General features: G+C 24.9%; 3 protein-coding genes across 9 annotated transcripts in view; 2 read left to right on the top strand and 1 right to left on the bottom strand.

Annotated features, from left to right (window-relative positions):
• Positions 1 to 1,450, top strand: part of LOC102673831 (isoleucine--tRNA ligase, mitochondrial) — a 7,522-nt gene extending 6,072 nt beyond the window's left edge. For 2 of the 4 annotated variants that reach the window (XM_006623702.2, XM_031514219.1), the window contains 5 exons: positions 33 to 176; positions 241 to 454; positions 532 to 784; positions 859 to 1,040; positions 1,137 to 1,401. In XM_006623702.2, coding sequence (XP_006623765.1) covers positions 33 to 176; positions 241 to 454; positions 532 to 784; positions 859 to 1,040; positions 1,137 to 1,373 — 1,030 coding nt within the window. In that variant the 3' untranslated portion in view covers positions 1,374 to 1,401. Of the gene's footprint in view, positions 1 to 32; positions 177 to 240; positions 455 to 531; positions 785 to 858; positions 1,041 to 1,136 lie in introns of all 4 variants that reach the window. The other 2 variants (XM_006623699.2, XM_031514220.1) reach the window with 2 other exon arrangements.
• A 223-nt stretch (positions 1,451 to 1,673) lies between these two features.
• Positions 1,674 to 9,225, bottom strand: LOC102674320 (gamma-tubulin complex component 6). 2 transcript variants are annotated; one of them, XM_006623704.2, is made up of 15 exons: positions 8,398 to 9,225; positions 8,066 to 8,280; positions 7,737 to 7,966; positions 7,534 to 7,663; positions 6,406 to 6,765; positions 5,923 to 6,033; positions 5,677 to 5,847; positions 5,304 to 5,602; positions 4,976 to 5,195; positions 4,648 to 4,879; positions 4,337 to 4,517; positions 2,910 to 4,233; positions 2,587 to 2,796; positions 2,322 to 2,494; positions 1,674 to 2,237 (listed from the first exon to the last, which is right to left on the bottom strand). In XM_006623704.2, the coding sequence occupies exons 1-15, from the start codon at positions 8,624 to 8,626 to the stop codon at positions 1,913 to 1,915; spliced, it is 4,410 nt and encodes a 1,469-aa protein (XP_006623767.1). In that variant the 5' UTR covers positions 8,627 to 9,225; the 3' UTR covers positions 1,674 to 1,912. The 2 variants fall into 2 exon arrangements, with proteins under 2 accessions (XP_006623767.1, XP_031370078.1); XM_031514218.1 differs by having other exon boundaries at positions 4,337 to 4,514.
• Positions 9,226 to 9,553: 328 nt separating this feature from the next.
• LOC102673173 (forkhead box protein K1) lies at positions 9,554 to 13,177 on the top strand. Of its 3 annotated transcripts, XM_006623695.2 has the most exons (6): positions 9,554 to 9,729; positions 9,915 to 10,298; positions 10,661 to 11,434; positions 11,522 to 11,781; positions 11,998 to 12,115; positions 12,191 to 13,177. In XM_006623695.2, the coding sequence occupies exons 2-6, from the start codon at positions 9,937 to 9,939 to the stop codon at positions 12,363 to 12,365; spliced, it is 1,689 nt and encodes a 562-aa protein (XP_006623758.1). In that variant the 5' UTR covers positions 9,554 to 9,729; positions 9,915 to 9,936; the 3' UTR covers positions 12,366 to 13,177. The 3 variants fall into 3 exon arrangements, with proteins under 3 accessions (XP_006623758.1, XP_006623756.1, XP_006623757.2); XM_006623693.2 differs by lacking the exon at positions 9,554 to 9,729 and having other exon boundaries at positions 9,808 to 10,298; XM_006623694.2 differs by lacking the exon at positions 9,554 to 9,729 and having other exon boundaries at positions 9,856 to 10,298; positions 12,016 to 12,115.
• Positions 13,178 to 13,981: the final 804 nt, after the last annotated feature.

Genomic DNA, 13,981 nt, shown 5'->3' with positions numbered 1-13,981 from the left:
TATATATATATATATTTTTTTTTTTCATTTAGTGCTATATTTGTACATGGATTTGCAGTTGATGAAAATTCCTTAAAAATGTCAAAATCAATAGGAAATGTGATAAATCCGAAAGAAATTTTACAAGGTGGATCTAATTTAGAAAAAAATCCAATATATGGTGTTGATGTTTTAAGGTATTATAATATAATTGTATAATTAGTGATATATAGTTAAACTTTCTATTTTTATTTTATTTAGATGGTGGGTAGCTAATCATGGCTCTCAACATGCACAAATACCAGTTTCAAAAAATATATTTGATGGATGTAAACAAAGTGTTTATAAACTTCGTTTAATATTACGTTTCCTCTTAGGTGCTTTACATCCTTATTACGAAGATATTAATTGTAAACCTCAATATCGAATTATTGACAAATATATGTTATATTTATTATTTTGTTATAATGAACAGGTAATATATATTTTTTATTTTTTAATTTTGGAAAATAAACATATTGATGTATTATGACAAATATTATATGTTATTAGATACAGCAACATTATAATAATTATGATTATCATCATGCAAGTAAAATGATTATGAACTTTATAACAAACAATGTATCGGGTCTTTACTGTACTTTAATCAAAGATAGACTTTATTGTGATGAGGCAACATCTTCAATACGCATTGCAGCTGTACAAGTTATAAAAGAAATTTTAAATGTTCTTATAAGATCTATTGCTCCTATTCTTCCACACTTAGCAGAAGAAGCATGGCTATATTATCCTAAAAATTATGGTAAAATTCTTTTTTATTAAATATATAAAATTTCAAAATAGTTTTTTACTAATTAATTTAATCATAATATATAGCATATATACCATTACATTATACTCAATACAATGTATTAAATTCTTGGAATGATCCAAGTATTGTACAGCACATAAATGTAGCACTTCGATTAAGATATAACATTTTAAAAATTGCTAATAAAACTACATGGAAGTTGCATGGTATTGTAGATGCTAGTAAGGAAGATTTTATTTCGCTTTGTGTAAGTATTATATACATAAAAGAAATTAAAATTGTTTTGTGTGCATAAACAGAATACATGTGTATCAATTTTTTTTTTGTTTATTTTTTTTGTTAGCTCCTTCATAATGAACGACACTCATCAATATCTGAATTATGCGAAATATTACAACTATCATCGATAACATTGATTGAAAACAATACAATCAATGAAACACGAATTCAAGTATCTGAAATTCAAAAAGCGTTATGTGAACGATGTAGAAGATATCCCGAAACGCAAAAAAATGGTTTATGTACACGTTGTGCTTATGTTCTTTCTAAAAATAAGTCAATGCAGACTGTAATTGTATAATAAAGTTAATTCTAATATTTTATCGAAATTATATGATATATTCTTTTTAATTTGAATAAAACAAAAATGATATATTTAATATTTTTATTAGAAAGATTTAATAATTTATATTATGTTATAAAATTATATTACATTATAAAAGACTTATAACATGAGAAAATTATTGATTAAATTTTTTATTCGTATATACAATAGTTTTGCAAAGATCAGAAACAAAAGAGCACATAATTTGTAATTGATGATATTAATAGTGTAATAGATTTTAAGATTAATATGAAAGAAAAGAAACAGATATATGATAAATATTAATGTTTTGAAGAATATACAGAATTACAATAAGTCTTAACAGTTAAATCATACATTTCATTTATATTAAGAGAAATATATTTAGGAAATGCATTAAATATAATTCATATCCACTTGTATCTAATTTAAACGCAACATATGACATATATGATTGTAGAATGTTTGATACATTTGATAGATTTTGAGATTAGTATTAGAGATTAGTAAGAAAAGGAACAGACATATGATAAATATTAAAGTTCTGAAGAGGTTACAGAGTTACAATAAGTCTTAACAGTTAAGTCATACATTTGGTTTATATTAAGAGCATTTAAAAAATGCATTAAATGTGGTTCATATCCACTTGTAGCTAATTTAAACGCAACATGTGACATATATGCTCGCAACTCGCAGAATGCTTGATACATTTGTTCCAGTTTTTTAAAATTAGGATGAATATATCCCGTAGATTTCATTATCCAGGTTTGAGATCTTATTCTATTATGAAATTTTAAAATGACTTTAAATATATTAGTTAGACATATACGTACTTTTTCTTCTCGACTATTGAGCATACATCTATAAAAAATAATATAATGATAAATAAAAAATTAATTTTTTCATTTATCATTAAAAAATCAAAAAATACATATCAATTTTTACCTTGAAAGTATTCGTTTTATATAATTTACATGTGATAAATAAATTTGGTCTACAGTTAATGAATGTTCTAAATCTTTTTCAAATTCAGCCCAACTTGCATGCAAAACACTACATGTTAAATAATTGTGCAATGCATTCATAAATTGTGTCATTGAATGTCTATATAATTGTAACTAAAAATAAATTAATTTAAAATTAGCGATTGGATTAACTTTCAAAATAAATTAGAATTAGAATGTATTATATCAAATTATTTTTCTTTTACTTTATGATATTGTTCTGATGTAATTGCTTTTTTTTCTCTTTTCATAATATTAAAGTCTTCTTGTAATACCCATGAAACTCGACCACTTGTTATTAAAAATTTAAATACTTTACCATATTGTTTCATGACTGTTTCATCAATTATAATATTAAGTGGCCAATTTATTTTATAATTGAGAGAAAGACAATCTAAAGCAGCTGGATCTGATATCTATAAAGGATTTATAATAAATTTATTAATTTCTTTTAATAAAATAAAACTTAACAATTTGTATACAAAATTATGAAAGAATAGAAAGAATAAATATAAGAGAAAATATTTACTTCTAACTGAGCTGGTGTGTCTATTGCCGAAAGACTGAGAAGTTCTGAATTAACATAAACATTGTTAAATGAATTAACAAGTGCTCGTTCTAGAAGATTAGTCAATGTGACTGAATTAAATAACTCAATGGGTACAGAGATTTCATATAAACGTGCATATAATGAATCTGTTAAGGTCTTTGCAAATTCTCCATTTAGCAAAAAAAAATAGCTTCGTAAACTATGCAAATGTAAAAGCAAATTATTTTCCTTTAAAAAATATTTAATAATAGCATTGCTAACGAGACGACTTTGTATATTAAGAGGAATACGAATCGACTTTTCTAAGTAAGCTTGAAGAGAAATATGATCAATTATTTCAACATCGGTAATACTCAAGGGAGTTATTACCGATGATATTTTATTATATTTTTCATTACGAATTAATTCAAATAGATCTGAATGTTTTTTTACAGAAAGAGTTGATTTAGTTATTGAATAAGCACAACTTGATGGTATTATTGATGAAATTTCCGTAGGTGATGAATCTTCTAAATTATACATTAGTGAAATGGGACTTTGTATTGATGAAATAGTAAAATTATCTGTTGTACAAGACATTGGTGTTTCTAAATTACTATTTCCTTGATTTGTTATGTTTTCAGTAAAATTAATGGTCTTTCTATTTATTTCATTTGTAGCAGAATTAAATTCAATTTGTTGTATATCAAGTTCATTATTATTTGGTGTCATATTATTACAATGTATGTTACTAATTTGAGATTCTATTATTGTGTTATCTAATTTTATAACATTCAAAAGATTAGGTCTTTCAGTTATTGTCGAATGATGTGTGCAATGAGTTGATAATTGCTCTAAAATTTCATCTATTTGTTCATTTGTTCTATTTTTATTTGATGAAATTTCCGAAATTGTTTTTTTATTTAATGTTTTCAGTTCATCAAAATTATATTTTTCATTATTATTACTTATTGTTTTTTTATGTTTGTAATTTGCAAGTAAATATTGATTTTGTATTGAATCTTGATTTTGATCAATTGTAATATTTGGTGTTGATATTGCATATGATTGTTGAAAAGATGTATTTGTATAATTTTTATTTTCATCTTCAAATGGAATTGGAATTTCAATTAAAGAATCTGAAGTTATTACATGCTCAAGTTCCTCAGTTTTTTCTAATTCGTTTCTCAAATCTTGATTTACTGTATTTAATATATCTACTCTCTTATTATAAAATTTCATTCTTTTAATTCGCCATTGTGAACGAATACGTCGTTTATTAATATCATTAGTTACATTTTCATAATAATTCCAAACCATTGTTCTGTAAATAATATATTTTTAACTATAATTTAAGTTTTTATTTGATTTGAATATTAAATATTGTCAATTTATTGTATTATTTTAAATATCGTAATATTTCTTACTTTATTGTATTTTCTTCTTTATTACGTTCTATTTGTAAAAGCAATTTATTGGATTCACTTTCTTTTTTTTTTTTTTGCTGTAAATTACTTATAAATATTTGTCCTTGAGGATTTGCCAAATCTGTGTAATCTTTCGTTTGTGTTAATGTTTTTGTTGTATCTTCCTGTTTTTTCGTCTCTTTTAATAGTTTTGTGTAAAATATTATAAAAAATAAAATAAAAGATGTATTTCTATTATTTTTATCATAAACATAAGATACATAAACATAAGATAATGTATCTTTTTTGTTATAAATAAAAAATATACATACCGTGAACTTTTAATAGTGCATTACGTTCTGTTTGTACAATTACTTTTGATATTCCTTTTTCTAATTGTTTTTGATTTAGAATAGCCGTAGAAAGAGAAACTATCGAACCAAGAGCAAATTTACCTTTTCTTTCATATTCGTGATATCTTAAAGATTGATCACGTAATGCAATTACACTTAAACAAACATTTATATCCGGTTGCTCAGTTATACAAACACGGCAAATTGGATTCTAAATATTCATTATACAAAGATCAATATAATACGGAATTTAATAAAAATAATTATATATAAAGTATATAAAATGTAATATATTAAATATATTTACTTTGGAATCACAAATTCTTAAAAGTCTTACTGTTTTCCCACATTGAAGGATCGATTCAGCTAAATCATTTAAAAAAGCTGGTACTGCATCATTGTAAATGCTAAAACTTTTCGTCCAAAATTTGTGACTTCTACTACGTAAATATTGTGGCCTCGTTTTGATCATAAATTCTCCATAAATATCATCGCATATACCTTCAAAAATCCATTTCTGTAAAAATCTGTAATATTGAATTTAATCACATATTACATAATATTTTAAATCTATAAAAGTGAATAAAAATGAAAACACGAAATTGTATGTTCATTATATTTTTTATAATACATACCGAAAATAAACTTCACAGCAAGATTTTAATAATGAATAGAATACTAAAGCAATCTTAGTATCTGTTGCTTTAATTGCTTCATTATAAATGTTAGTAAGAATATTATTTCCTCCTCGAAATGTAAATTGATTTTCTTTATAAGACTCACAAACTTTAGCAACTTTAGTAATTAATGTAGCTACAGAACGTACTTTTTCAAATATTTTCAATATCCCTTCAGATTTATTTTCATTTGTAAAAATTCTTAATAGTACTGCTTGGTAATAAAGTAATAATTCTTTTACGTTCGCACACATAGCCTACAAAATATTAATATATATATAAATTTTTATATGTAAATATATTATTTTTTTCATATGATTTTATTATAAACCTTAAACATTAGTCCTTCTTGTGGTAATTTGATATTTTGTGATTTGGGTATAACAAGATTCCATAAGAATCTAAAACAATTACCCCAATTAATAGCTTCTTGACAAATTTTTTTTACTGACTCTGAACATATACCATACACACTAATGTTCTTTCGTAAGGTAAATCCTACCTAAAAAATTTAAATGATTTATACATTTTACTTCTCATATAATAATTTCTTATTAAGATTAGATAAAATACATACTACATCTCTATATTTGAATGAATTTGATTCTATGCCCACTAACATTGATCTTATATCGTGTATAAATTCTTTCGCTGAAATTTCTTCCAAAAGAAGCAAAGAATTCATTACCTATATTAAATAAATAAATAAATAGAAAAGATAAATAGTAAAATGCCTGAAGATATATTTTATTTAAAAAATAATAATTAAAGTTGAAGTTATTATATCTAAATATATATGCATATTTTATCTGTATATATTTATTCATAAAAATAATTTATTATAAATAATTATATATATATATATATAATATATATATATATAATATATATATATATAATATATATATATATAATATATATATATATAATATATATATATATAATATATATATATATAATATATATATATATAATATATATATATATAATATATATATATATAATATATATATATATAATATAAATATTATAATAAATTATATTTATGTTAATAATTTACCTTTTCTGAAAGTAATGACAAATTATTCATTTCTTTAATTTTTTCTAGATGTATTGCTGCAATTGACATATCTGTTACAAACATCAATTCTTTAATAGATTCTATTTCTCCAAAACATTCCCATGTTTGATGATTTTCAGCTGATATAGTATTTATAATATTGATTTCATTCCATATATAATTCCAAATGTTTATACCATTATTCGATTCATTACTAATACTCTGATCAAAAAATTTCCATGTATCAATCATGCTCTCTGTTTCTTCTGTATTTGTTTGTATAAAAGGAAGATACAAATAATTTGTTGTAGTTCCTTTTTCTGAAGGAAAATTGTATATATTTTCACATTTATTTTCAATCTAAAAAATAAATTATTTATAAAAAAAATCCATAGATTTAAAAGATTTTTTTTAATGTTATATTATATATATCAAACTATGTTTATATAAGTTTTGAATTAACTATGTTTTGAATTTTTTTAGCCAAACTACAAGAATATAAATAATAAGAATAAAATTTTATATTAATTGTAAATTTATTTATAAATGTTTTGTTATAAATTTATAGATAAATATTGAATCCAATTTAAATAATTTTAGGAATAGATTTGCTATTAAAAATATTAATAAAAGATATTCTTTTTATTATCAATCTATGTTTACATAAAATTTCTTAATTTAAAAGAATTAATTATATTTTCTAACATATTTTCAAACTATATTTAATATTTGTCTATTTTATATCCATGCACTTATGAACAAATTTAATATTTTTCTTATCTTCATTTGTAGATTATACTATTGTAATTAGTAAAAAAGCATTATATTCAAGTATTTAAATATAAAAGTTCATATATGAAAAAATGTTGCTTAGATAAAATTAGATAAAGTGAAATAGTCATATAACAGAGACAGAACAATTTCATTTTTTTTTAGCTAACAAAAACTTCTAACAATTGTTTATAATTTAATAAATAAGTTTTAACTGATATTTTTGTTTTTATGAATTTTTATATTTATTTTAGCTTTAGAATCAACTCTGCAAAATTTCATAACTATATTAATAACTTATATGTAATTATAAATATATAATAATATATAATAATATATTTAAAAGTTATATCTTACCATATTATTTTGTAAAATATATAAATTAAACTCTGAACTTATTGTAAGATGTTGATTTGGACATAGTAATGTATGCGATGACATTTTATCAAATATGTGATTAGACATAAAATCACATGTAACAAGTATACTGAAAAAAGAATATTTATATATAATGAAATTAAGATTAAATATAAGAACAGATTAATATTTTCATAATTTACTCAGTAGATTCAATCCCAATGGCTTTTGATTTCTTTGAATCATATAAAAAATTAAGTTCATTTATAATATTTTTAGGTGCAATTCTTGTATTTGGAAATTTTTCCAGTACTGCTTCAAATTTATCTGAGGATATGAAATATTCCATGGGATATATTTGAAATAGCGAATCATTTTTATTATGTGTAATTTTAGGAAAAGTAAGATTTATTTTGTCAGCATAAAATATATTCTAAAAATCACAATAAAATATATGTTTATGAAATCCTATTTTATATGTTTATATGTTTATAAAATCTATTTTATAAAAATATAAAAATTTAAAACCTACCATTATTGGTTTTGAATCAATGTTAAAGTTTTTTAATTGTATTAATAACTGTAAAATAGAAGAAACTGGCAGTTCAACATATGAAAATGCTTCAAGTTTTTGTAAAAAATATTCCAACATGATAGCATCATGTGAACGATTTAATCCTAGTTTTAATGTAAAAGCATATTTTTGTACTTCTAAAAATGGATCTATTTTTTGAAATTCTTTGCAATCTGTGATATCAAATATAATCAATAATGATAAATGAACATTGATGATTGTAAGTTAAATAAATTACACAAACAAAAATTTGTGTTATAAATGGTTTAATCACAATAATATAACATTACCTTGGCTAGAAATCAATTGATGACCTTTTTTCAACAATATTTCAAAAGCTTTAATTCGAAGATGTTTAATTATTTTGATATCATGATCATAAGTAAATTGAATATTTCGATGAAATGACCGATATGTTTGCAATATATGTCTACTCAATTCAGTTATAAGACCATAAACATTGTCATTATAATGGTTATTGATATCATTATCAATGCAAACATATTCCTTAATATTCATGGCTGCACGTTGAGGTTGTGTATATAATCTTTGATGTCATTTAATAAACAGAATTTGACATTATGTAATAATAATGTACATTCATCACCTTACAAAATATATTTTCTAATTCTTAATTATTCTTATATATATATAATTTTACAATTATGTTTATTGACATATATATATTATTGCATCAACTTAAAATCAATAAAAATATCTTACATTATAATTAGTAATATTTTAAATGTACCAAAAGGTATATTTTATTAAAAATATAAATTTTTAACAATATTCTAATATTTATTACTTATTTACAACAAATTTGAGTTTCATGTTAATAACCTCAATAATTGTATCAAAGACTGATTCATCTAATGTTATTTTGTATTTAAATCGAAAGATTCAACGCGCGTTTATATCACGTGATATTTGGTTTCTATCTTTTGAATTAAAAATACAAAGAAAAAAGAATGATTTTGAAAAAACTGCTTCCAATTAATTTGAATAATTTTTCTAATAACAATTAAACAACAAATAAAAAAAGCAAATTAAATAAAAAAGTCATAGAAAAAAATATATTAACAACTATTTATTAATTGATTATTAAATTAGTTCAAAATAACAAAAAAATGATATAATATTAAATAATTGATTATATAAATGTTGAAATAAATCTTATAATGCGCGTGCGTATATTTTTATATGTATATAAAATATATACATATATATATGTATGTATGTATATTTTTTTCATTTATGTCATTTTCTTCAAGGAAATCATAATAATAATTAATATATCAATTCTTATATTCTTTTTTGTTATCGAATATGTTAATTTTATAATTTCGTTAATCGATGAATATTCAGTGCTCGTGTCGTGATCAATCGATTGATTAATCGATGCTTAGTCAGTCATTTAATTCAAATCGATTAGTCGATTGATCGATTGTTCGATTAGTTGCTTGTCGAATTTATAAGCCAATTCATTATTTCAATAAATTATTTCAAGGTTTTATATGATTTCTCGTTGACATTATTGATTTTAATATATGTAATTTATATTCTGTTTCTTTAGCTTTCTAATTTTCAATCCCATAATTTACAAAGTGTGCGTACATAAGGTAATTCGAGCATTGTTTTTTCCTCTAGCAGTAACTTATAATTCTCTATTCGCATCTATCTAGTTATCTACTTAATTATCTATACATTTATCTATGTACCTTTCTACCTATCTATCGAAATATCTATCTATCTATCTATATCTGTCTACTTCTCCTTTTTCTCCCTCTCTCATTCTATCTCAAAGGAGGGTTCGCTTACTCGGTGCTATGTCTACTACGTACTCCCGTACTCAGGAGAGCGACGCGTGGGCCCTTCTGGCACTGAAGTCGGCACCGGCCAGCCCGACGAAGATGCAGTGGAACCCGGAAGCAAAAGGTGCACCGATTGCACGGTTAGAGGGTCGCGAGTTTGAATACATGGTTAGACAGCGACGTATCACTATCGGACGTAACAGCAGCAAGGGTGAGGTCGACGTCAACATGGGCCACTCCAGCTTTATCTCACGACGACACCTTGAAATCTTCTACGATCATCCTTTTTTCTTTATGACTTGTAACGGTAAAAATGGTGTTTTTGTTGATGGAGTTTTTCAACGAAAGGGTGCGCCTGCCTTCCAATTACCAAAGACGTAAGATATGTTTCGAATCATTATTATACTGACTTAACCTTTCTTGCACGTTTTTCATTGGTTCAATTTTATTGAATGATTTTTATATAGTTTTTTTATTTTTATTAATATCATTTTGATTAAATTAAATTTGTTTATTATTTATTTTTTTGTTTATTATTATTTTGCAATATCATTTTTTTTAGAATTAAATTTTATAGCTTTACATAATAACAATGAAAAATCATTTTATGAACAATTTTCAATGAATTTATTTGTATTGTAGTTATGAAAGTACTTTCATATTTTCTTTTAAAGTATTATTTCTTATTATTACTTTCTTAATTTTTTTTTACTTAGTTTGCATGTTTCTTCTGTTACAGGTGCACATTTAGATTTCCAAGTACAAATATAAGACTCGTATTTCAATCATTAGTAGATGAACAAGAACAAAGTAATATACCTGTATCCTCTCCTCCAAAGCATAGAGCACCATTACCACCTTTACGTATTAATATTCCGGATACGGGTTATAGTAGCCCATTTCCTTCTCCTACTGGAACAATCAGTGCTGCTAATTCATGTCCTGCTAGTCCACGAGCAGGACAGGGAAGGAGAAACATATCAGCAGATCTCCAAATGGTAGCTGTATATGCAGCTGCTGTTGCAAATGATCCACAAAATTCTAATATGGAAAGACATGATGGAGGACAAAGCTCTAATAGACAAATAAGTCCTGAACTTGGTGTTGAATCACGATACAGAAGTGGAAGTAGTAGTGGTCCAAATGGTACAACAGCACATTGTAGTCCACCAAAGGATGATTCTAAACCTCCGTATTCATATGCACAACTAATTGTTCAAGCAATAGCATCTGCTGCAGATAAACAGCTTACATTATCTGGAATTTATTCTTATATTACAAAAAATTATCCATATTATAGAACTGCAGATAAAGGATGGCAAAATTCAATAAGGCATAATCTTTCATTAAATCGTTATTTTATTAAAGTACCAAGAAGTCAAGAAGAACCAGGAAAAGGATCATTTTGGCGAATAGATCCACAGTCAGAAGCAAAACTTATTGAACAGGCATTCAGACGAAGAAGACAACGTGGAGTTCCATGTTTTCGAGCTCCCTTTGGACTTTCATCTAGGTTGGTAGATTTTAACAATATCTTTATTTTTTATAGATTAATAGATACTATTAAAAGTTTGAATTTAAATTTTTATGTTTGATATAGGAGTGCACCTGCTTCGCCATCTCATGTTGGAATAAGTGGCCTAATGACGCCAGAATGTCTTAGCAGAGAAGCTTCACCAGGACCAGAATCTTATCCAGATAGTACTGTATCCTCTCCAGCTGGTCAATTGACTAGTCAATCTGCACCAGGATCACCTGGTCATCCATATGCATCTTCAAGTCAATCATCTCATAAAGGTCGTCTAATGCAACAAATCACTGTTGTCACAAACGGTGTTAGTGGTGATACGACTAGAGAAGGTAATAATTTTTTATATAATTTCAATGTCTTCGAGTTTTAGAAAAACTTTTACAGGTTGTATTTGTTTTTCTATAAGTTATTTCTTATATATTTATTTTTTTCTCCATATATTACATAGAAATATTTAAACTAATAGTATAATACTATTAGTATAAATCTATTACTAAAATAATTTTAAAAAATATCTATTTTTTATTTAAAACTATTTCTTTCAGATAGTTATATTTTTTCAGATAAATATGTATCTGGAAATACTACAGAAGAACATTCTTTATCTCCGGCTGGACAATATAGTCCGGCTCCTGTTATTGTACAGACAACATATAACTATAGGTTTGTATTTAAGATTTTCTTGTATTTTTTATCAATTCATTGGAATTAATTATCATATTATACCATTACGTTTAGCGGAAGCTTTATTGGTCCCGACGCAGGCGTCGGAGTTGCAAAACGTTCACATGAAGAATCGGATAGTTCTCCAGGTTCACCGGCACCGCTCGCTATTGTCGAAAGTCCTGAACCACCTGAACATCAACAACCATCAACAAAACGTCAACGTGTTCATGAAATGGACGACCATTGAATTATCGGTGTCCTAAATTATCGTTACGTAGGATATTTTTTTGTTACATCGCGCTACTCGCTCATTGTCAAATATATCTGCACGCGCGTGTACTTCACACTTAATTGTGTGTGCGCCCGTAAATACGTGCACGCTTAATGTTCAGAATTTCAAATTAATGCCCATATTCATACCATGTTTAAATCTCTTCATACATTATCATCTTCGATGCGCGCCAACAAATATATATATTCAGTTCTGTACTGTTTTTTATTTGACCACATAGTGGTTACTTTAGTTTCTGTATATGATGAATACTCGATACAGTTTATTGTTTTATGCAACAAATGGAATCCGTAAGAAAAGCGAGAGCAGACAAAGTTATTCCCTCGTCTTACATTCTAACAATTTGTTTTATCTTATTTGAATTTTCGAAGTTGAATGAACTATTGCTGCAGTAATATAATCATTATTATTATGATCACGAATATATACATACATGTGCGTGCGTGCACGCGCGCGTGTACACACACACATGTACATACATACATATGTACGCGCGCGCGCGCGTACACACACACACACACACACACACATTTCGTTGAATAAATTTTTCACATTTTTGTTTGATGATATATGGGTACAAGAAGATGACGGAAACTTATACGTATTTATAAGAGGGAGTAATAAATATTTGTAACATTCTTGAAAGAATATGATAAAAAGCATTTTGATGAAATCATATCTTAATATATTCGAAAACATGTTGAATCTCAATAGAAGGAAATATTATGTTAAAATTCACATTGTTTGCCTTAGTGCTTTATAAAAAAGATCACCTGTTCTAGAACATTGCCAATATTGGCGAATGAACTGGTTTGAGAAGTTTGTTGAAAATTATATATTTTTCATCATGAATAAGTTGATATGTGAACTAGAGATGGGTCGAAATCTTGATTTTTGATTTATGAATTTAAATTCAAAATTTCGAAATTCTTAAAATCTAAAAATATTTATCTTTTTCTTTTTTTTTTTCTTAGAAATATTTATTTTGTTAAAAATTAAAATGTTTACAAATTTTAATTTTTTCAATCGCAGATTCGTAATCAACTATGATAATTTTTCGAACATAGATTTATAATTAATTAATGGTAATGATAATTTTTTTTGACAAAAAATTAATTTTTGGAATTGAATAGGTGAAATCATATCATAAATTAAATTAAATTATTATTATTTAAATAAAAATAAATTCATATTTTCATAATATTTTTATTAATTATATAAATTACTTTTATTATATAAAATAATCTCTTTGTCTAAATTCTGAGAATTTCAAATCATAAAAATAGCAAAAAATTTCAAAATTTCAAATATCCCATCTCTAGCATGAATTATAGTGTTTTTTCTTGAATCAATTTAACGAGATATATAATTATGTACATCTTTTTGAATATTTTCTCAAACATTGTTTTTATTGACGTTGTTCAGCCATTATTGGGAAAGAAGATATTGTTCTCTGGTCCTTTCCGATTTTTGAACTCGTCGATTGTTCACGTTGGATTAATCGATCACTGAAATCGATTATGACACAATTCGCATTCATTGAAATGCTCGCAAGTCGTAGACACAAACTT

This window comes from Apis dorsata, unplaced genomic scaffold (assembly GCF_000469605.1).
Source record: "Apis dorsata unplaced genomic scaffold, Apis dorsata 1.3 scaffold_934, whole genome shotgun sequence".
NCBI classification, from domain to species: domain Eukaryota; kingdom Metazoa; phylum Arthropoda; class Insecta; order Hymenoptera; family Apidae; genus Apis; species Apis dorsata.
The sequence above is the reverse complement of the archived record's forward strand: the minus strand, read 5'-3'. Positions and strand labels throughout refer to the sequence as shown.